The sequence below is a fragment of the Lonchura striata genome, chromosome 2, assembly GCF_050655825.1.
Source record: "Lonchura striata isolate lonStrDom1 chromosome 2, ASM5065582v1, whole genome shotgun sequence".
In the NCBI taxonomy this organism is placed as follows: Eukaryota; Metazoa; Chordata; class Aves; order Passeriformes; family Estrildidae; genus Lonchura; species Lonchura striata.
The window spans coordinates 67814572-67837863 of NC_140704.1; the positions used below are offsets into that span (position 1 = coordinate 67814572).

The 23292-nt window shown below is 39.7% G+C and overlaps 1 protein-coding gene across 1 annotated transcript in view; it reads left to right on the forward strand.

Annotated features, from left to right (window-relative positions):
- The window catches only part of LOC146768287 (uncharacterized), a 31060-nt gene extending 8490 nt beyond the window's left edge, over window positions 1–22570 (forward strand). The window contains exon 3 of the mRNA XM_085561344.1: window positions 5228–22570. Within this exon, the coding sequence (XP_085417470.1) occupies window positions 5228–5275 (48 nt within the window). The 3' untranslated portion in view covers window positions 5276–22570. The remainder of the gene's footprint in view (window positions 1–5227) is intronic.
- Window positions 22571–23292: the final 722 nt, after the last annotated feature.

Below are 23292 nucleotides of genomic sequence, written 5' to 3' on the forward strand. Positions count from 1 at the left end.
GGAACAGGATAGAGCACTATCAGGTTATCGCTTCCCCAGGATCAGAAGTACACAGGCAGTTCTACAGATCCTTGTGGGCAGTGTCCCAGCACCTTCGTTCTTCCCTCTTCCACTTGAACTCTGATGGATCTGCTGTAGTCATCACTCCCTGCATCTCTACAGGGGGGGACAGGGATGTGGGAGTTGCTCCACCTGTGTCATTTCTGATAAACAGAGGCTAGATCTGTACTGCAGATTGAAGGGGCACCAAAGCTAGCTTTAAACAAGCCAATCTGAGTGCCTCTGGCAGTCTAGCTGATGAAGTAGAAGGGTCTGGATGTGCTCATTTATACCACTAAAAGGCATAATTGTTTACCCTCGGAAGGTAAATTAACATGAGATGGTAAATTAATACAGAAAGCCAAGTCTGCCTCTAGTAGCCAAGACAGTTTAGCCAGCTTTGCGCCGTGCATGTCAGTTGTGTTCATTATTTTAAAGTTTTGAAACAGCTAGTATATTTTTAAAAACCCTGTTTGTCATCTTGAGTTCCTATGCCATTCTTTCATCAGTTGACAAGAGAATATTACACCTGCAGCTGCCCACAAAAAGTATGGGCAACAGCCCTAGCAGCCCTTTCTAGTAAGTGTGTGCTATGGTTACATAAACTAATATGTCAGCTTGCCTATCTGGGATATGAGATGGTTCCTCTTGTGAGCCTAGGAAGATTAATTTTAAACCCAAGCTAATCTTGTTCAGAATTTATGGCTTTTGGAACTGGAGCATCTCATCACTATGTAATTATATGTTTGTATGTTGTAGTTTCTCTGCATGGAACATAACACAAATAATCTCAGTCTTTCTTAGCGAACTATTCTGGATGAGGGAATTGTCTGGATGAGGGAATGGCGTGGGAACACTGTTATGGAGCAGTGAGTCAAAGACTGGAATTCCCTGTATAAACCAGTAATCTGTCTGTTGAGTTGACGTGCTCAGAGCTGCAGTGGTTTGGGTTTGTTGACACACTTCTCAGTGAGACTGATGTTATTCAGTTTTCTGGCTAGGACTGACTTTGGAAAGCTGAGTGAAACAAATGTTCCAAAGGAGAAGCATGAACTGAAGGCTTGAGGTTAAAGAAAAATATCTTTGCTAGCCTTGGAAGAGAATTGCAAGAGTGGTGATTTTTAAATCCTGCCTGCGAGATCAGTGTTAAAAGCCTTGAGCAATGTGGTTAGGTCTGTGTCTGAAGTGTGTGTAGGTGCTGTGTCCTCATAGTCACAGCAGGGATTTCTGCTTGGTTTGTGACTTGGTTCAGTCTTTAAATGGACACACTCTGAACCGCCTTCTTCTGTAGCTATCTGTATTCTGCTCCTGTTGGACACCCAGACTTGGCACTGCACTGTGATCCAGTAGCTCAGCTGGATCAACTGAAATTTTATGAGGGGAGGGTTTAGGATGGACTCCTCTACTGAGGAGAATTCATCATTGTCCCGTTGCTCATTGTCCCATGTGCTGAAGAAGCCTTCCTCCAGGACTCTTCCACTGGCAATCCTCAGACCACAGGTGGAGGTCCCCACCAGCAGCCAGGCACTTCCCAGTGCTCGGGAGTTTCCTCCTCTGCCATTTATGTTGCCGGTGGGGAGAGAGAATTTCTCGCCTCTTCTGCGGCAGACCCTTTTTGGGACAGTAAGGATTTGTGAGATAAACAGGATGGGTTGCTAAGGGATTCTGAGTTGGCTGATTGTCACCATATCAACTGACCCAGAATGGCCGTGGGTGAAGCCTGCTGGATGTCACCACCTGCTCTTTGCCACCCATTCTTTTCTGATTTGCCTTCTCCTATCGTGCTTCTAGTCTGCTTGCTTCAAAAGGAAAAAAGCTAGCTGAAGAGACCTGCACTACTGGTTATTTGATGTAGATTTTGCTAAAATGGACTGACACATACATACAATTCTGGCTGGTGGTAGCTGTGCATGAATAAACATAATTACCCCTGGCTCTGATGTGGTATCTAGCTACTGTAGATGCAAAGCATGAATTTAATAACTGTGTATGGTGAAATGGTTATAAATGCACGACTGTGCAGTGTAGACAGGGCCTGATATATCACTCATTTGTACATTTGTAATTAATTGTAGGAACAAGATCGTTCTTTGCATGTGTTCTTTCTTTGCTGCCAAGCACGACAGAGAGCTATAATGATCTTATACCTTAAGCTTGTAATAAAATATTGTTGGTTACCTAGCAAAGAAATTTCTTAATTAAGTTTTCTACACAAAATCCCATCATGATTTTTAAGATTTTTTTTGCTAGAACTCCTTAATGACTTTTACCTCTGAGTATAATCAACAACAAAATTTCCAATATTTAAGAAACATTTTCTGCATATTTTTTCCATCTGGATATAATGGAGCATAATTTAAGACTATGGGCAGAAGAGGGGGTAAATGATGCATGTAATGATTGTTTTAACATTTACAAGAAAATAATTTATTTAAATTGGATTAAGCCTTAATATTATCACACTTTTCTACCTGATTTAACATGTGGGGGGGGGGGGAGGGTGGGGGAAAGGGAAGAAAACGATTTCATGGTGAAGTGTTTTAAGTATTTAGTATTTTCTTTGCTTTTTGATCATCCAGGCATCCTGCCCCACAGCCATGTAAATTTTTTTACATACAAATGTTCATTGCCATCTTTTACATTCCTCTGCTGACAGTGAAGAGGTCATGCTTAATCAGACTGATGGAGAAACTGGACATCATCTTTACCCTGAATGCCCAGATTAGTTCTCCCAGAACAGAGGTGGGGTAACAGCAAAGAATCATTTGCTTTTCTGTATTACTGCTTTTAAGAACTCTATTAATCATATTGCTAACTCTGGTATACATATTCAGAGTGAGACAAAGAAATAAGTACTTGCTTAGGTAGGATGTGAGACCTTAGAGGTCTGTGGCTTTTTTCTGTCCCCAGCAGTTTTCCTACCAGCCTAATTATTTCTGCTGAGAATGGGTCTCCAAGTCCAAGTCTAAACTTTATCATCTTCATCTAATTCTTTTCCCCGCTCCAGGAGAGAGGAATCAAGTGGGATAAATTCTGTATCTTTATGCTATCCAGCTTTGAGTCTACTGATTGAAGTGTTTTGTTTATAATAGATGCTGTTTTGACGAGGGGAAAAAAAATCTCCTACAGTCAAAGGAGCTCTATTAGTGGCAGAACCAGCAAAGCCTGGTTTTCTGTAGGTTGTTGCCTCATGGCTTCATAGTGAATTGCAATTGTCTCCTTTTTCCTACAGAGGGGTCATTTGTTAGGTCTCTTTCCCATGTGGATTCTTTAATGCTTCATAAGGTTTAAATTCATGTTTTAGCTTTTTTTTTCTTCCACCTATGATGCTTGTAGAATTGCTTTCTTACCCTTACCCTTATTTATTTTTTACAAAGAATGTGGAAATTTGAGTGTTCTGTGTATCTATTGCATTTTGTTAAAATAGATTAAAAAAAAAAAAAAAAGCCTGGAAACTCAGTGTGTGACTTTCCAAACTTCAGTGTTGTAGCAAGCCAAGCAATAATGGTAATATCTTGTTAAGTACATTGCCCAATTTTGGTTTGTATTTAAGTTCATGTCTTCTGGGAGATGGGAGACGTATGTTTGGCTTTCTAGTTAGTCCTGCTCATCCAGTGGAGCTACTGTGATCAGTGGAAGATGTTCTGGCTTTATGAAGCATCAAATAATTATTATGCAAATTCCTATTAAAATGACAGATTTTCTTTCCAGTTCCATTTTCATTTGAGTCAAAAGTAAGTTCCTCATCACCTTCAAGAGGAATTAGATTTCTTTTACAACTGTAAAGGAATTAAGAGGTGGGGGCTGTTTTATTGTCACCAGTGTACTATTAATCACTTACATGTCAACTAGAAAAGATTTCTTCCCAAATCCCGTATCAGTACACAGCTCTGGGTAGTGAGCTCTGTGAAAAATCATATTTGTAAATTGAACAATTTTGTTCAATTTGTATACACATAGAATTCCATGATATCTTTTTTTTATTCTGTAAGAGATTCACTTCTAAAACTTAAAAGTATACTTCAGATAAATGGAAGGTTAAATTCTATTGATGCACACATTCTTTGTATGTGCATAAGCTTCTGTTTACTTGGGAAGTATAATATCAGTAGAGTACTTCTCAGTTTAAAGTTTATTAATTTCTTTCTTCTTTCTTTGAGGTGTCAGTACTGAGAAAGATGAATCATTTATTAGTGGGAGGCCTGACACATGATGAAATCACTATCTGACACTTCAATGACTTCCAGTGTTGTTCTGTGAACATTCAGCAAAGTGCAGATGATGTGATGTTGCAGTTCTGTGGGTAGTGTTTTCTCCTTTTTTTTTTTTTTTTTTTTTTTTAATTGCAAATGGGTGAAATGCTTTATCATCACATAGTGTGTGAGATCTTCCCCATTTGGGATGAATAGCCTTTCCTTACTGTTTAGAGTGATTCATAATCTGATGTAGGAAAAAAATAGAACACATCTGCAACTGGCAGAGAAGATCTTTATATTTCTCCTGAGAATCAGTGAAAAAGCAGTTTTTTTCGAAGGGTGTGGGGGAGGGCACAGATAACATTATTTACTGAGTATTGCTACAGTTTGGAGTCCTTCTCTCAATACAGAGCATGCAAATCTCCATTGTGTTACAAATGAACTGCACCTAAGGGATAGTTCTCTGCTGGCCACAGGATTACCTCCGGAACTAAGCAGTGATCTCAGCCCAAAGACATTTAGGGTGCAAATTAACATCTGACAATCAAACAATTGCCAATAAACAGGTGGGTGTTTGACAATAAGCTGAACAGTTTTACCTACTTTAAAAGTAAGTACATTTGAGTTCTAGTGTCTTCAGACCAGTACACCGTTCTGCAGCCATATAGGTTAGACTTTTTGCCTTACTGAAATTACCTTCTTTCCTTTCCCTGTATGTTTTCTATTCGCTTCCCTCCCCATTCCCCCCGCCCCCAGAAAATGTTGCAGTAATTTCAGACTATTAAGATATTCTCCTATTTGAAATCTGAGCAATGTTACTCCTGCTCCTTTCCCAAGCTACATCACTCACCCATTCAGATGCCCTGCTGTAAGTAAAAAACAGGCTGGCAAGTTGCAGGTTTAGACATGCTTCCCAGTACCAGGTTTGGTATCTAAAAAGTGGATTCAGGCTTTTCTTCTAACTTAACTGATTCTTCCCTTTGTTTTTTCAGAAGCGCATGGTCTTTCCCAGTCCGTCCTCTCTCATTTCTGGAAGTTAAGGGCTTCTTCTCTCTTGATGACTTTGTATCATCGCTCATCCTCATCGCTCTGCTGTCTGAGCATCTTCATTTCCTATTATCTATCACCACGATCGTTTAGACAATGTACTCTTCACAGATATATGTGGGTACAGCAGAACTAAATATTCATCAAACTAAGGTGGTGGGGGAAGACCATGAAAGAGTTGGCAATTAAACTCACCTTTCAAGTAAAGACACAATATATCTTGTAGGATATTCTCCCTCTCTAGTGGCTAATTTTTGTATCCTTGATTTTGCCCTCCAGAGTTTTGGCTCTAAACTGTTCTACAGCTACTACTGTAAAGAAGCAGGTGACCTTTGGAAATAGTAAAACTGTCTTAATTATGTATTTGTTGTTTGCTATTGCATGTTCCTCACCAGTATGCACACATCAGATGCAATTATGTGTGCAAATGTCAGGAGTTTTAAACCACTTTCCTTACTGCCTTATTACTCAGGATGTGATTTTAAAAATTGTAAACTTCAGAAAGGGAGAAAAAAAGAAAAAATAAATTATATCATTTTATATTCCAGAGAGACTTTGGTGTGTCTCTACCCATCTTTCCTTGTACATTTGCATCTGTACATTCAAGTAATCTGTAACATGAGGCGTGGATCCTGGTGGTTCATTGCAGCTGCCCAGAATGCCCTAGCTGGAGGGCTCCTGGGAGGTTGGCTTTGACCCTGACCTGAGCTTCTCCTGATTTAACACAGAGGACTGCTCATCAGTGCCTGTCCTGCCACAGGAATGCAGGAACTCCCTGTGGGCTTCAGGGATCACACAAGTGTGCAGGTGTGTCTGAGGAGAGGGCTGCTGAGAGCAAGGGGAGGCTGCCCACCCTTTCTGAGCTGATGAGGAAGCTCTTTTTAGGAGCACTCACCCACTTGGGCCCGGCAGAAAGAACTGGATCATCACAAGCAGTTTAAATAGCCGGCTTGGGGTGGCTCCTCCTGGAGTGCGGGTCCAAGATGGAGTAAGCTGATCCAAACCGGAGCAGCGGCTGCCTGGCTTTGAATCATCCATATCCCCACCCCATGGATTGCACCAGCGCTGGTGCTTGTCTGACTCCACGGGGAGCTGAACTAACACGGCAGTGTTAAGATTTTTTTGAAGTTAGTTGTGTCTTCTCTGAATCAGTTCAGTGTGAGACCAGACAAGCATCCCTGTTGGCACAGGAACGGGCAGCAGCTGGGGAAGGAGGGACTGTGGCAGTTTACATCGGATTAGACTGTCATGGAACCACGGCTATGTTTGGAGAAGGCACAGGAGCATCTCTGGGTGATTTGAGAGGACAATATCCCCAGGCAGGAGGAGGGGCATTGCGATAGTAATCTCTCCCAGTAGGACAGCTGATCCAGAGAGAATATTTGTCTACAGAATAAAATAAAGAACTCTCCAAGCAAAGTGAAAAGACATAGAAGTTTGCTCTCAGTGTTCTGTAAAACAAGTTAATTCAACGTAGGCCTAAAAGATGTTTGTTATGCTCCCATCCCTCTCCCTGGCACCCCACGCCATCCTCTTTTTTCAAGGCATGAGATATCCTCTTGCCCTGGCGCTCTTAGGTCATGGTGTGACGGGCACGCTGCCAGACGAGGCTGATCTCATAAGCTGCTACTGCCCTGGTTGTTGCTGGGACTGTAGCATGATTTTTAATTCACTTCTGTGCTGCCCTCATTTTTTCTCCAAAGGGAGAAAAGGGAGTGTGCTTAGTTAGCTGTGAACTACACTGCTGCAAATTCATGGTCTATTAGCACCTTTTCAAAGCTCCCCTTTCTGTTCTCTGAAGAATTGGAACACAGCTATTAAAAAAAAAAAAAAAAAACCAAAACAAAACAAAAACGAACCAACCCAAAACAAAACAAAAACTCACTCAAGGCTATTGCACAGTGTCATTGCTTAAGGCTTTGTTTTTAAAAGGATTGCTCAGATAGGTTTGTTTGTGTGCTTCCTTGCATTCTCCATAATGTATTTAGAGTTGAAAACAACGGCATCGGTAATAAGATGTTGATGAACCTAAGGTGGATGTGACAGCGTAATGCGGATAGTGCGCTTAGAATTTGTCAAAGCAGGCGAAATAACCCCACCTTGGGCAATTTTCAGAAGAAATACACTACAGTACTTGTCAGGTCTGGATAACTGCTACATACACATACTACCTTCTGGCATACGAATATCACTTTGTATAAGGCAGTCACACCGTAAAAGAAAAGGGAGAGGCAGGGCAAAGACCCTGATCTCGAAGAGTCTTACAACAAGCTGAGATATCACAAAAGTGCTAAAACAGAAAAAAGCCTTCTTTAGGGATCCTTACATTTATCTCTAACCTATCCATGTTTCATTTGCACTTTACAGTCTGATGAAACAAACAATGCTGGAATATTTATCAGTGTATTTTGGAGAATATATCCACTGTCATCAGTAGGAATACAAAATTAGGCTACAAATAGACTCTTTCTCATCAACAGATTACAAAAAACTTCAGAATTACTGCCACAGTCAGGATACACATTTGGCAGAAATATCTTGCAGTATGAAATAACTGGAGAACTTCAAAATCTCCAGTTACCACGCAGTATCACTGTAGGTATTTTTGTGTCAAATATTTATAGTCTTTTTTTTCCAAAATACATACAAGGATCTCATAATTTATCTTTCATTGAAACAAATAACAAAGGAGTGGTAGAGAGCAGCTGAATTGTGCTAAGATGTTGACCCATATATGTATGTATATTTTTTCTTGCTAGGATGTGAAAAAAACCAATTGCTTTCATAATATACTCTCATAAAAACAGTATGACAGCTTTCACCACAACATTTACGTGTTTGTAATAACTATTCACACATACATTTGTATACAGAGATATGAAAATCACATCTTGGAAATCAAAGGGGGCATGAGTACATGGGTGTGCTTAGATCATGAGCTCACCACCTCTGTCATTCACACTGTAAGAGTCCGGGTTTTTTAATACAAAAGACGGTATCATCTACTGAAGTGTGGGTATAATGTAAGAATACCTCGTGTTTTCCTAGATTTTGTTCATTAATTCTAAGAATATGTTGATTTAACTTGATTGAGGCCTCCTTGGAAGAGGAGTCATCCATACAGCCAACCCTCCCAAGGAAGCCACGAGTTAAGATAAAGCATTCATTTGTTACCTTAGAGTTGTTAGCACAATGGCAGTGCTTGACCATGAGCACCTTGCCTTTGTCTCCCCCTGAACCTTTGGGACTCCCTTAGCTAGAGGGATAAAAGCCCAGGAAGTCACAAAGACAATGGAATTTAGCAGGATTGGAAATGTTGCCTTTCACAACATGAAATTACTGGTGCAATTTCCAATTGTTGCAGTCAATGGAACTTTTCTTTTGAGAAGACTGTCCATCAGCATATGCTGTAATGACTTTTCCTAAGTCATTAGCAAACGTTTTCAATGTGGGCTGGGGAAAAGCACACTCTGGAATAACTTCCTCTATTGTTACATTCTCTAATGCATAAACTGCTAAAAATGCAACCATTTACACACCTGGCATTTTTTCACAATTTTAATACATGAAATGCAACCTCCACTTGCCCACCTGGCAAGATAAAGCCAGAAGAACCAGGAAGCCTGTCATCCTTAGTCTCTGTCCAGAATGTTTTGATGGGAAATCATTCTATTAGAAAATTTGTCAATGCTCCTGCTTGCAGAATCTAGAAGCAGGACTCTTAAGTTGACCAGTCAAGTTTTCTTCCTTCTCCTTCTTTTTATAGATATACTTGCTTGTGAAAAGTTGTATACCTTTTTCCTTGCTTCTAATCAGTTTCTGGGATGTAGTGCCATAATGTGGTTTGCACAAGATGTGGAGAATCTTAGTAAGAGAAATTCGCATCACTTTTGTTCACTTCCAAAGAAGCTCTTTTTTCCCATAATAGCTTCTTCAGTTTGTATTCTGAAAGTCATGGTCCAGAGGCTCATGCTACAAACAGGAAATCTCCAATGTGTTCCCATCTTCCCACATTGGTCTCTGCCTTCTTCACCACCAGATAGAAATTTCTAACAGGTCAATAATCCGTGAAACAGAATAGCCCTTAAAATGAGGATTCAATGCCATTAAATAGTGGCTTTTATTTGTAAAACAAAGATGACTACTTCCATCTCTACCACAATGTTGAAACATGCCATTAAACAAAGAGATATGGTTGATATGCCCAGAAAATATTTATGCTGGCAGAAAAAGGTAAGAGTCAGTCTTGCAGTTTGGGTTCTGCCAGTTGTTGTTGATTATAAGTACACTGTTTATTCCAGAAGGGTACAGAGAAAATCTGCCCTCTGACACTTTCTCTATGTGGGCAAAAGTCATTTCTGAGAACCCTTCAGAAAGCTTGGGATCAATAGTACATAGCATAAGCATAAGGCAACAAGGAAGGTCAGCATGATAAATAAGTTTCTTCACTAGCCAAAGTTCAGCAAAATTGTCCAGATGGCCTTAGACAGCAGGCTGTTCTGTGCCACAGAGGAAGGAACAAGGGGTTGTGGGTTGTGCCAGTCTAAAGACAGGGCTAATTCACTGGTGATCCCAGAAGAATATGAATGCTGTCTTAAAAAAGGTCTCCTGTGTGTGTCTGCATTTTCGTCAGCCAAGATCATATTTTGGGTTTGGTTTGGAAGGGGCCTTCGAAGGTCATGTAGTCCAATTCCTCTGTAATAAGCAGGGACATCTTCAACTGGATCAGGTTGCTCAGCGCCCCATCCAGCCTGGCTTCCAATGTTTCCAGAGAGGGGGCATCCACCACCATCTCTGGGCAACTTGTCCCAGTTTTTCACTACCTTAATTGTAAAAAAACCCAAAAATTTCTTCCTTATTTCTAATCTAAATCTTTCTTTTTAAAAACATCATCCCCAAGCTTGACCTGTCACAACAGGCTGTGATAAAAAGTTTTTTCCCATTCTTTTCTGTAGGCCTCCTTTAGGTACTGAAAGACCACAATAATGTTTCCCTGGAGCCTTTTCTTCTCCTGCCTGAACAATCCCAACTCTCTTAGCCTTTCCTCATAGGAAATGTTCCAAACATCTCATCATCTTTTTGGTTCTCCTCAGTGTTGCACCCCTTTTTTGGTGGGGGCAGTGGAATGGATATATTTATTGAAAAAGATGATCTGTGATCATATTTACTGATGCCGATGTCTACGTGAGAATGGCAGTTCACTCATTAACAACAGTTGTAGAAAATGAGGAGATACCCAAGAGATTCTTGTTCTAAACAGCAAAGTCTTACACACACGCGGGGAGAGAATAAATTACTGGATGCAAAGCCTACACCCAAAGCCACTCTTGTTGCAATAAATTAAGTGGATTTTCGTTTAATGTTTTTGATCTAGCTATTGCTGGGCTCCATACATATTCCGCACAGGATGTGGAATGCTGATCAAGTCAAGGATAAAGTGACAAAGAAAATGGGCACCTGTTTAAGTGCCATAGTGCAAATAATTGTGAAAGAAATGCCCTTTGTCTAAAACCTTCTGCCATGGTGATTAGCAGCTGTCTGTCCTTTGTTATTTGAAATATTTTATCATGATAGAGAATTGTTTGTGGCCACATGATGATTATAGCCATGATTCACCAGCATTGTGCTGGTATCAAGAAAAAGTGCAAAGTAATTTGACATCTCTTGAGTAAAAGTACTCTGGAAAATTTGGATGCTTTTTAAGTTTCTAAGGTACTATTTCTTTCTAATGTATGACAGCAGCCTTTCTAACACAAGTTACTTCCATAAAGCATCAACATTTGCACAGGCTTATTGACAGATACAAGAGTTCTTTTAATTCTCAGTTCCAGTAGCTTCAATGCATTTTGTTGGAGGAAAAAACATCTACCCCAGAACAAAATGAATCTGCCTTACAAACAACAAAATAGCTCAAACCAGTACCTGGCAAACATAAGTCTATTTAGCAATTTACAGTCCGTTGAATATTGGGCTGTAAATTTACTAAGAACCAGGAAGTGACTGGCTTGTAAACCTTAATAAAACAATAAAGCCTGGCGTTCTGTTTATGCAAATTTTAAATTCTGCCCAGTTAAGCTCAGAACATATCCAAACGCTGAAACTAATTGACACAGCTATTATGGGACAAAGTATTTTGCAAAACAGTGTCTTGTACAGATGTTTTATTTCAAAATAGAGATTATGCTTAAATCCTATAACAGATACTATTTTTTATAAAATGAGGGGTGATTCCAGAATAAATGTACTTTCAAATGAACTGTAGAAGAGCTTGGTAATGCCAGTCAGAGAACAAATTATATTTTGTGAGAAAGCTAAAACAGAGTCCAGGCTAACTTTCAGTAATGCATAATGTAAATCGGGTTAAAAACAAAGCCTCAAAGCAGCACCAAAACAGAGGTAGTAAAAAGTTGTCTTTATCCCGCATAATTTTTAGCAAGATAAGCCTTTGTATCCTTCCTGCATTGTTTCATGGGAATTTCCTATGTGCATAAAAGGAAAAATATCCCTTTAAATGCTTACTATTGATTTGCATTCAGCAGCCCGATTGATTGGTTTTGTGGGAGTTCCCTATGTGAATTAATGAGAGTATCAAGTTAATAAATAATTCACTTAACAAAACTGCATTTAGATAATGCGAAAGGTTTGCAAAAATCCGGTAAAGGAAAACTTTCTCACATTCCTTACTAACTGCTGAAAGTGAAGAGAGTTCCAGAAACACTGCAGCATCACTTTCAAAGAAAAAAAAGCTAGTACTCCTTTCCTGTTAACTTCTCAGTGAGATGGTTGAGTAGGTGTTAATGGATTTTTTTTTTTTTCTTTTTAGTTTCATGACTGGAAGATTGGGGCTAGAAGTGGTCTCTGATAGTCATCTTGTCTAAGCTACCTGTTCAAGAAGGGTCACCTAGAGCAGATTGCCCAGGATTAAGTCCAGATGGCTTTTAATCTTCTTTGCCCCGGAGATAGATACACATAACTTGGCACTGATCTGCTAGCAAGGAAACTTTAACACATCAATATTGGAAGCTTATGTCCGCTGCTCCCATTTTAATAAAGGAGTGCTTGAGCATTGCACAGATTTCTGGAGTGTGGTTTTTCATAACACTCCTCTGTCCTCCCAGGTTATGGCTCCTACAGGTCCTGGCAGATGTTATCACAGCTGAGTACAGCTTTGGGGCTGTACATTCACATTGATAACAGCTTCTCCTTTTGCTCACTGACTGTCTCTCCATTAACAGAGTGTAGAAGAAAGAGTTGGGGAGTTAACTTGGATGCATTTTACCTCTTAACCAAAATATCCTTGGGGATTAATTTGAATTCTGAAGCCTTTAAATTGTGTATTCCTGTTAGTATTAGTATTGTGTGACTTTTGGATAGATAAACACTTTTCTGCAGACTAAATACTTCTAAAGAATAAGCCATCATTTATATTATCCTAAGATTTTGCAGATGAACTTGTTATAAGTTTTATACATGAAATTTGTATGCAGAGAGCTAAGAATTTACCCTTTCATAGCCTGATAAACATATTTTTAAAATTTATTTAAACTCCCTAGAAACAGAAAAAGATAAAATACAGCTAACCTATCTAGGAGACTTAACTCTGCTGCTTCACTTAAACCAGAGTCGTCTAAATGACACATAAATGACAGTCTCCTCAGGACCTTTAGGAAGGCTCAATGCTTTTTATTTGAGTTACAAGAATCTTTTAATGACTTCTATGAAGTCACAGGACCGAGCCAAAGATGTATAGTTATACATTCAGAAGGGTCTATTAAAGGCCTTTTCGGCTTTGCCATGGATTTACAATTTGAGTATTTCCAAGAGAGTCTATTTTCTGAGACAAATTTCATTGCCTTAGGATAATTTTCTTTTTTTTTTTTTTCCTTTAATGTGATTTGTCATGGTAGAATCTAGACATTTTCCGTGTGGGTTTATTCTCTGCCTTCTGTGGCCTGCAAGGAATTGGTTTTAATTAATATGAGTGGCAAATGCATTGTTGAAATAGTCGTTGTGGCAGGCACGCCTTTGTGTTAACAGTTGGGTTAAACAGCCCCTTTATCAGAGCTATTAGCACCTAATATTACTGTCTGATTAAAGATCATTCGGTGGATTAGCCAGTCCCAATGCTTTCACAGACCCCCAGACAGGTGCTGAAATAAGAAACTATGTTAAGTAAATTAGCTCTCCTATTGCATCTTGGCTGTAGGAAAGGAAAAAGTTATTGGGGTGGGGTTTTTTTTGGGATTGTTTAGGGTTTTTTGATGGCTTATTTTTGTCGTTGGTTTGCGTTTTTTTGGGGGGGTGGTTATTTGCTTGTTTTTATTGTTGGTTTGTTTTGGGTTTTTTTTGTGGGGTTTTTTTTGTCTTTTGTTTTTTTTTGTTTTTTTTTTTTTTTGGTGGGGGGGTTATTTGGTTTGGGTGGTTGGGTTTTTGTGGTTTCTTTTTAATTAATTTTTTGTTTGTTTTGATTTGGTTTTTTTTCATCTGTCTGAGCAGCAGGTTAACTGGTACTGACTCTGCAAAAAAGTCCAGATCAGCACTAAGGCCTTTGTCCTGTAGTTGACCTGACCTTCCTGTCTCATGTAGGAATATTCCACCTTTCCTGCGCTCAAATTTGTTAGGAGGATAGGTGTGCTCTTACACTAAATGCATTCTATTTCTGTGGTTTTTTTTTTTTACATTGGAAGCATCATGTAATATAGGCAGACTATCCTATGTCCCTTGAAATGCATTTCTTTTAAATTCATACATTTAACAGGACTCCAAGCAACTGGAAACACATAACTTAAGAAGGCAGGAAATCCCACAAGAGTTCACAGAGCATAGCTGAGCTGACAGTTCACTTTTTAATGGGTGAAATGAAGCCTTGACATTAATAAGCACAGGCCCTCTGACTTCAGTGGAATTTTGCATCCTTATACAAGTCAGATTTCAGGCTCAATTGTGTCGGATAACAATTTATAGTAGCTTTCATGTTCCCTGAAAAGCTATGTGTCCTGCATAGCCAGGGGACTGTTTTTGACAACAAGGCTGCAGAGCAGAAAATAGTGGGCTGATGACAGACAAGACCCCAAAGTTTTTGTGTGCCTTGAAACATGACCAGTGTGTCTTGTCCCTGTTGATTTCTGTTAATTTTGAAAGGGCCAAGAACTTAATACAAGTAGCTAGAATGTGAACTAGCCCATAGCTAGGGCTAGCATTACTGTAAGAACTATCTGAGCAGTGCTCTTAGAAGGATAAGTAATTTTCTTGAGCTTCTGTGAAAGAAACAGAATAAAATAAGCATTATTTATTGTTGATGTATTCTTTTTTTTTTACTGCTCTCTTTGGAGAGAGTGTCAAAAGGACGTGTTAGTGTCAAGTGGATTTGAACTGTGCTGCTGCACATTGCTTAAAAATGTGAGCTAAAAAAAAAATCTCAGACTATCTGCTTAGATGGAGGCAAGTGTCTAAGATGCCTAGGGATCCTGATAAAAAAAAGGAGGCAGTTCAGTCTTGCTTGAAATAGACTGCCTCTTAGGTTAGAAGGTGGTGACATGTAAAGGGAGCTTTAGACATGCAGCAAAATATTATGAGACAAAACCCTTTTCCCCACCACCACCAAACCCCTGAAGCATCACACTCTGTAAAAGATGCATTAGATTTATCAATAGACCTTTCTTTACTCAACTGTGCTGCAATTCCTTTTGGGAAAAACTGGGTTTTCATCAAAGACATAGAAGACTATGAAATTGGAAGCAGATGTAAAGCTGGAGTGGATAGCTATATAGCTGTTTTCTTTTGTGAAAGCACTTTTCAACAAACCCAGGCTTATATGCTCCTTGTTGTCTTGCCCCATGTAACTCACTTGCCTGCTTTTTACATTTTCCAGGGAACCTGGAGGTGCAATGTAACTAAAAGATCTAAGCGTAAACTTCTTCCCTATCACATATTTTATCTGTTGATTTTCCACTGGTTCCCATATTCTTTGGAAAATATGTTTAAATAAAAACATCAATATTTTGCATTGTTAGCAAAGTACAAAAATGCGCAGGCAGTGCTCCTCACATAGAGGCTGAATTTACTCCTGGTTACTAGCACTTTTACTGTTTTAGATGAAATTTACAGTTGGCCCCAGTAGGATACCTTAATTTATTTGTATGCTTTAATTTGTTGAAAACAGACTTAGGTCTTCTCTACTTCAAGAAAGCTCTGTCTGCTGGCATATTGAGTGTGTTATTAATGTAATTGATGAACAGAGAGGAGTACAATTTTAAAGATTATTACCCTTTTTTTGGGTACATTTTTATTCAGTGACTGGGGCACCACATGCATTGTGCTGCAATGTAAAGAGGAGCCAAACAATAGGATTTATGATGTTGTTTATCCATTGGTGATGCTTGCCCATTTTGATTTACAGCAGAACTGAGCCCGGGCCCAGTGAGGTTTGGTTTCAAATCCACAGATTGCCCAGAATTCACGAGGGTTTACCCAGCTTGATCCAAGACTTTATAATGCTCAGCTGTACATTTTCTATCTGCCACACTGGACATGCAGTCTCTTAGGAGTTAATTTTTTCCCATGGCAGGGATAGCACCTGATGAAAGGAGTCCCAGGTGCTATTGCATTTGCTCCCAAGGGCAGCCTGGCAGCTGTTCCTTGGCTGCACCGATCATTTGATGCTGAAATGTTCTGCTTTTGCAGGATGGAGCGAACAGCCTAGGGCCTGGAGCATTGGTCTGTGTTACTCAGAGCAGGACAGGTTCTCTGCTTCAGAGGTCCAAGAATGGACATTTTGGCTCATCCTTCACCTGCTTTGGCCTCCCACTACACAGCTATGCATGGTTTCACATCCTTGCTCTTCATACTGGCCTCTATCTCAGCTCACCAAGACCTGCTCAACTGCCTCCTCAAACCACCTATACTCTACATGCTGTGTTCCATGGGATCCCTTCACTTTTGGTGAGACAGGGAGGAAGGAAGAAGCAGGTACTGCTGAATCTGAGCATCTCTCCTGCTAAGCTTGGAGCAGCACTGCAGTGATTTTAAACAAGACAAGTAATTAACATGCCTTTCTGTTGGAGATCAAAGTGAGGATTCAGACCCTGAGATTTAACTATGGAAAATCACAGGCAGTAGAATGAAATGGCAAGTTTTTGATTAGAAAGTTACTTAAAATATTCCTTATGCAAAGACAAATCAATATTTTCTTGGAGTAGGCTCATGTGGAGTGTGCATGTTTTGTGAAAAGAAATAGTGTTAAACTAGTTGGTTATAATCCAGCCATTACAATAGATCTGACTTGACCCAGGGATGAAGCTGCTCGTGCAAGACTGAGCCCATCATTGAAAAGTGCACAGTTCATACCAATCTCCTAACTGTGAGGTCACTCCTTGAATCTACACAGCTCACTCCCCAAAATTCTGTAAAACAAATCAGGATTCAGATTCTGTTCTCAACCCCGCCTGCCGTTTCTGTCTCATAAAACAGATAAAAAATTGGGGTGTAGTTGTACTTTTCCAGAAATACAAGGTTACCATCAATCTCTGTCTGTTTTCTGAATGATTAACCATGAATCACAGCTATTTTTTTACAGGTCTCAGTGCATTCACCATATGCCAGGTGTCGCAAGAACATGAGAACATCTAGCAATTTGAAACTGGCTAAACGGCTTCACACTGGCATCTCTAGTTTGCAGCAGGAGTTTGAGAAGGAACTACTTGAGTTTAGCATTCCTAGTATGGATCAGATACTCTCTTCTTCTTGAGCATAATTATCCACCCCCACCATCTCATCCTTTCTATATTTCCCAGTAGGAGGATCAAAAGAAGAGTTAGTTAACTGCAGAATTCATCAGATAATCCAAAGGAGGCATTAATCAGGAGGACAGCATTTCCAAATAATTAAATCAGGTGTTAATTCCATATACTTATTTATCTGATTTTCCTGTGATTGTGAGTGTGGCATTTCTCAGCTTAAATCCTGGTAAAAAAGACTACCTGCTTGAGGAGAGTGGTTCTGGAAGGGAAAAAACAGAAAGGAAGGAAATGTACACCTTCAGGACACTTGCTGCCTACTGATAAATTTTAATGGAAATTATAATTCTTGCCATGTGATAATACTTGGTGAGTTGCTGAAAAAACAGTAAGCAGGAAAGTATCCTAATTTTGTTTGTACATATACAGTTATGTAAGAAAGACATTTAGGCTTACTTCCTTACTGTATAATTATTAAATTTGTTTTCTATTTCTCATGTTAGTCATCTCAATCTTTCTTTTGCCCCAGGTGACCACCAACAGGTCACTAGAAGATAGTGTCTTCTCATTAGGGTATTTCCACCTGTTCTGCTCTGACAGGATCAGTGCTATCAGTGGGTATGTACAAAATGCAATCACTGATTTGGATTGGCCAACAGCTCAGAAAGTTTTCTGTGAGGAAGGGAGGGGGAGGGAGTGGGAAGAGGTAAACACAGATGGAAAAAGGCAGCTAACACAATGATTCAAGCTTCATTATGTGCAAAACTAAGCTGAAGATGACTGATGGTGATTACCATTAATGAAAGTTTATCCAGAAGGCAGCAATGAAATGTCAAAGGTGCAGTGACAACATTGATGCATTCAGGATCTGTGGTAGTGGCCTCTTCCTCCCACTTTCCCACTTTAATCACCATTCTAGTAACTTTCAGTATCTACCTGTTAAAAGTTGTAATTGCTGGCCAAGATGGACTCACCATTCAAAGTCCATTGAATTCATGCAGGAGGCTGAGATTGATGTGTGTTGAATCCAAGCTCTCTTTCTGCATCTTTACAAATGTGGGCACCCTATGAAAGTATTGAAGTGCTTCTTTCTCATGGACTTACACAGGCTATTCACCCTGTCTGGGAGATAGTTATAGTAAGAATTGGCATAATAATTGTACCCCATTAGTCAGTTTCTGGACATGTTGCAGCTGACAGTTTTATCTTCAGAAATACACCATCTTTTTTTTTAGCAGAAATGGTAAGGATATGTCCTATTTTGTGTGTGGTATCTAGATGCTCTAGGTAGGCTGGAGATACACACTGATACATTGCCATTCAAGGAGATGTATGCTGGAAGTTGTGGTAGGCAATAGATGTCTAGAAAAGAAATGGTACCTCACTATCCCGAGTACCTTAGCCCAGAACTACATTTTATTTGCAATTTGTTGTGATTTTTGTTGAAATCTAAGTTGTGATATACTGTATAGTACAATGGAAGGTAGTGAGTAAATAGGGAGAAATTTAATTCTGAAAGAGGGTAAATCATATTCTTCTGGGCAACTGAGGACCTGACAAGTCACTTCCAAGTCAATTGGACCTGCAGATGCTGTTTCCAAAGGAAAGCTGGCCAATGGAAGTTACTGGTGTGAAAATAACCTTTGGCACCTTAGTTTGAAAACATTTATTAACACTTATATCCTTTAGCTGGATATTGTTTTCCAGTATACTGATCACAAATTCAGGAGTTTTCCAAAGGAGTTTCAAGAAGCTTAACTGAACATTTATTTAAGGTCTAGGAAGCAGATTCTGGATGGTGTGGCAGAGACATATGTAGAGGCATGTCAAATGAAATCCTCTATGTTTGCAAGTGTCAGTCAAACCCCTAGTGCCCTTTAGCTTACATAATAAAGTTGCTATCCAAGTGTCTCTGCTTAAGAGAACTCAGCATTTAAAGGTCCATTTAAAAATTGATTTGGTTGAATAATGCTGTTCATCTTGTCTGGAGCCCAACATGTCCTAGAGGAGAGTAAAAGGAGTGTTTGCCTTCTAAATGTTGTCAAAACAGAAGGAATGATTATTCTTCAGTTTTGCATATGTCAGCGTAATAGAAGCTTAGTCATGCAAATCCTTATTACTTGGCAGTTCTGCAGCAAGGGAAAACAGAGCATTACCATATTTTATCAGTGTTTGTAGTTAAAAGCCTTTCATTGTGCTTTTTAAGACCAGATGTCAAGACAATCTTGAAAACATAAATACGTGCTGAAAAATATTTTTCTGATTTAAAAAAAGGGGGACACTGTTGCCGCCCAGTTGCGGCCACAGTGTGGAGGTCTCCCAGCTGGCACGCTCCCTGTGGCCGAGGACACAACAGGAGTGGCTGCCCCCAGATCTCTTCCCAGACCTCCAGGGTGGCAATGCCCACAAGGGTTGGCAGCTCCCTGTGCCTGGCTGTGGTGTGGGTATCACAGCTCCCAAGCAGAAATGAAGGACTGAGGCAAAAAAATAGAGAGGGGCCACCTGTGTGAATTCCAAGGTATTTCATTACCTAGGAGGGCTCCGGCACAATTAGGCACAGGAATGAGGGTGGCAGCACATTATGAAGAGGGAAGGGTTTGAGGGGTGGAAACAACTCATGTCCAATGGGGGAAGCATTAGGAGAGGAGAGCACAACTGTGGCAGTCCAATGAGGGCAATCCAGGGGAGGGAGCAGGCTTAACAATCCAAGGAGATACTAGGGAAGGGGCAATAGACAGGGAACTTTCAAGAACCAAATGCGGTGGCTACAATGACAGACAGGGGAGGTGGGCAGCACAGGTACAAGGAACTGCAACTACCTAACATTAAATGCCTAACTCTTAAAACAAAACACTGTAAAATCCTATAAAAACACACCACCACAGAAACCACCCCCTAGTTAGTTGAATGTGTTAGTTTTAATTTCCATAAAACAACATCAACTGTTTATATGTTTCCTTCAACTTCCACGGGGGGGAAATGAAAGAATTATTCAGTTAATGACAGATTGTATTTTGCTATTATTTAGTGATTCTGCTAAGTGGAGTAGCATACTACAGGGTTTTAAATCTTCAAGGATTTCTTAGCCCTTTATGGGACTACAATACTTTGTAGTACGTTGAGTAAATGAGCTGTGATAGAGCAACAATTTATTCCTGTAGTCCATAGACACACATAAAAACTGAGCTTGAGAAAAGCTGGCTCTAGAAACACTAGCAGAGTAAGACAAGGGGGGGAATGCAGATGTCAGTCACATTTTAAGGTGCTACTTACAATGACACAGAGCCAGGTTTATTAGGCACGAGGCCTTTTCTGTACTTACATTTTCCTTTACGGAATAGTGTCGACCATGAGAAGACACGTTGGGTAATGACTGCTGGCCATATTGGGACAGAGGTAGCCACGACTCACCAGGGTAAGAACTGGCGAGATCACAGTCACATATTTCTTCCAAGCCAGCTAGAAGCGGTTTATTTGAAAGTGAAGTTTTCCATTCTGGCTTTCTTATATGGTAATAATTCACCAGTTTACTGGTTCCTATGTAGGAATGTCAAGAAAGGGGTTTAGATACTCATTTGTGCTTTAAGATGCTCATTTGTGCTTCTGTGCTGTATTCAGGTATTCTGCTGAGGCTGTGAACAGTAATTGCATGATAAAAATAATTTGATGCTTGTTTGTTTCAGATCATCAGATGAATGAATGAGACCTCTTAGCACAGCCTCAGTCTTTTGTGTAGGTATGCAGAGAGCTGTTGTGCTGAGGCCTCATCTGGATTACCAGAAGGCTAATTTTAGAAGATACCAATTACAGGTGAAGCTGTGAATGCCACCTATAGTTAAACTTGCTTGACACTTTTCATCACAAGACCCAGTTTTCAGTTGCTTATAGATTTGTCAAATGTATATTATTTGGACTGAAAATGTACAGACTGGAGACTGCATCTGGAGGAATATCTAAATCTACCCAAAAAATGTATGTTTTTTTTCCTGAGAACAAGTTTAAGGAAAATGTGTTGCTTTTTTGCTTTTCTTAAAAATAAATCTATAACCAATGATTTGGAGAAAGAATTCACTACTTGGGAGGTAGAAGTGAAACAGAGATTTTTGGAGTTCACTTAAGTTAACAAAATGAATTAAGCATTCATATTCTAGCTTGTAGAGTTATGTGTTAAATTTTAACCTTTTACTTAAGAAAACCTTGCCATAAGTACAAAAGGCCATAAGAAAATGCAAATTTCTGAAGCTTATTGAACAAAGAACAATGCCTCAGAATGCAAAGAAACCAGATAAAGAAGCTTTGCTGTCTTCAAGCCTATCAAGACTGACAGACTGAAGGACCGAGAAAGCACAGGCGCAGAGAGGAAGAGTTCAAAAGTTCAACCATGAAGAAGACCATGATCTTCAGCCTCAAGAGACCACCAGAGACACCGGCAGGACCAGCACAGCAAGCCATGCATGCCTAGAAGGGCGTAGACCTATTTAGCATGACATGCAAGGCCAAGGGTTGAATATGCATGGTGAAGTTGTGCAATGTACTGCATCTGGAACACCTTTCTAAATAAAAGTGTGAGTCAGACTGAAGCTCAGCACACAAGGTTTTTTGGAGAGCTATCTCACTTGTGTGAGCACTGACAATGCATACCCACTTCATTACTACCCCAAGTTGTGGAGTCTATTTATTTATTCCGCATATCGCTTCAGAAGCAATGAGTCCCAGTGTTGTCCTGGCTTTCCAAATTACCTAGGGCACATGCAAGAAGAATTTGAGAACTGTTAAAACATAGAAGGGATGTGGTGGAAAGTTATGTATTTGTGGAGATTTAAGGGAAACTACTTCATACCTATATGTATTCCGGGTTGTCATGATATAATCTTTTCACCTGTGAAAATGAAGGGGAGCTCATCCTATTCACAGAATCATATATGGGTGATTTCTTGCTTGCAAAACACTCGAGTAGTGCAAGGATGGCATGAAAGAAAAGTCAACAACCAGAAGTCTGCCATTGTAGCAAGTCTTGAGTACAGCTCAGTAAATATCTGTTTCATGGAGAACAGTAAGAATAAAAAAAAAATACTCTGAACATTCCCATATGTAAAAATTAGCATCTAGTCTGTTCACTGAATGGTGGAAATGGCTTTGGGAAAAAATAGTCTTGTCATCCACAGTCCTGTGTGCAATGTGTACGCCAAGGGGCCTCAAATGCAATTGTCTGGGAAATCTTGTAAGGTTGTAAGTTTTGAGAGATTGACTTTGTATCACTAATGTTCTTTTAATATGGTTATTGGCGTACTTGCTGCTTGGTATTATCTGTAACTCAAGCAGTAGAGGAGGTAGACAAATGCATGAAAATAGCGTGCTGTGAATGCTACTTTCTGCAGCTTAGTCAATATCCTAGGATGCCATGAATAAAAAAAAAACAAACAGAAAAACCAGAAAAAAATCCCTCAAAAACCAGCTGTAAATTCAATGCATCACTTGGTGATATGTTGTAATTTACTCATAGATACATATTACTTTTAAAAGAGTGAGAAAATAAACCTTGCTTTATACTACTATCATAACTATTCATAGACTGTTATTCATTTTCTGTTGAAATTCTTGAATTATGCATTTTCTTGTTTTAACTAGCCAAAGAATAGTGGATCTATATTCTTAACAACAGTTATCATACGCAGACACATGGCACTTTTCACTCATTTCAGAGAACACTGCAAAAGTTTCACTCTTTTGTAGGTGAGAAAATAGTGGAGAAAGGTGAGGCGCTTGTGTAGAGCATCATAGCATGTCTAACATACCGTGTTCTGTCCATAGCCTGCTGCATCCCAATATCACTGCATCAGAGTGGCCTTTTGTGTATCCTGAGATGGTGTATACTTACACGTGTAAAACAGGTCTGCAGGATTCCCTGGCACAGTGAAACTACACGAATTTTGATTGTTGTTTGGAAGAGCACAGACTTGCAAAAGTGATTTGAAAGCTAATCAAAGCAGAAGGATGGAGGAGAAACAGGACTGTAGCTGGCTAGCACATTTAACACAATTGTCACTGTTTAATTAGGAGGCACTTAAGGTTAAATATACAAGCATGGCTTTGGGGATTTGATCTCCGGTGCTACACAAAAAGGTGAGAAAAGCTTCTGCCCTGACAAGAAGTTGTGAGAACTTGCAGTCTTGTGAACAGTGGAAGTTTAAAGGTACAGTGAGGCATGAACTCTTTCAGCAACCGTGCTAGTTAGCTTAAACTGTCTAAATAGTAGTGCCACTCACTTTAACTTC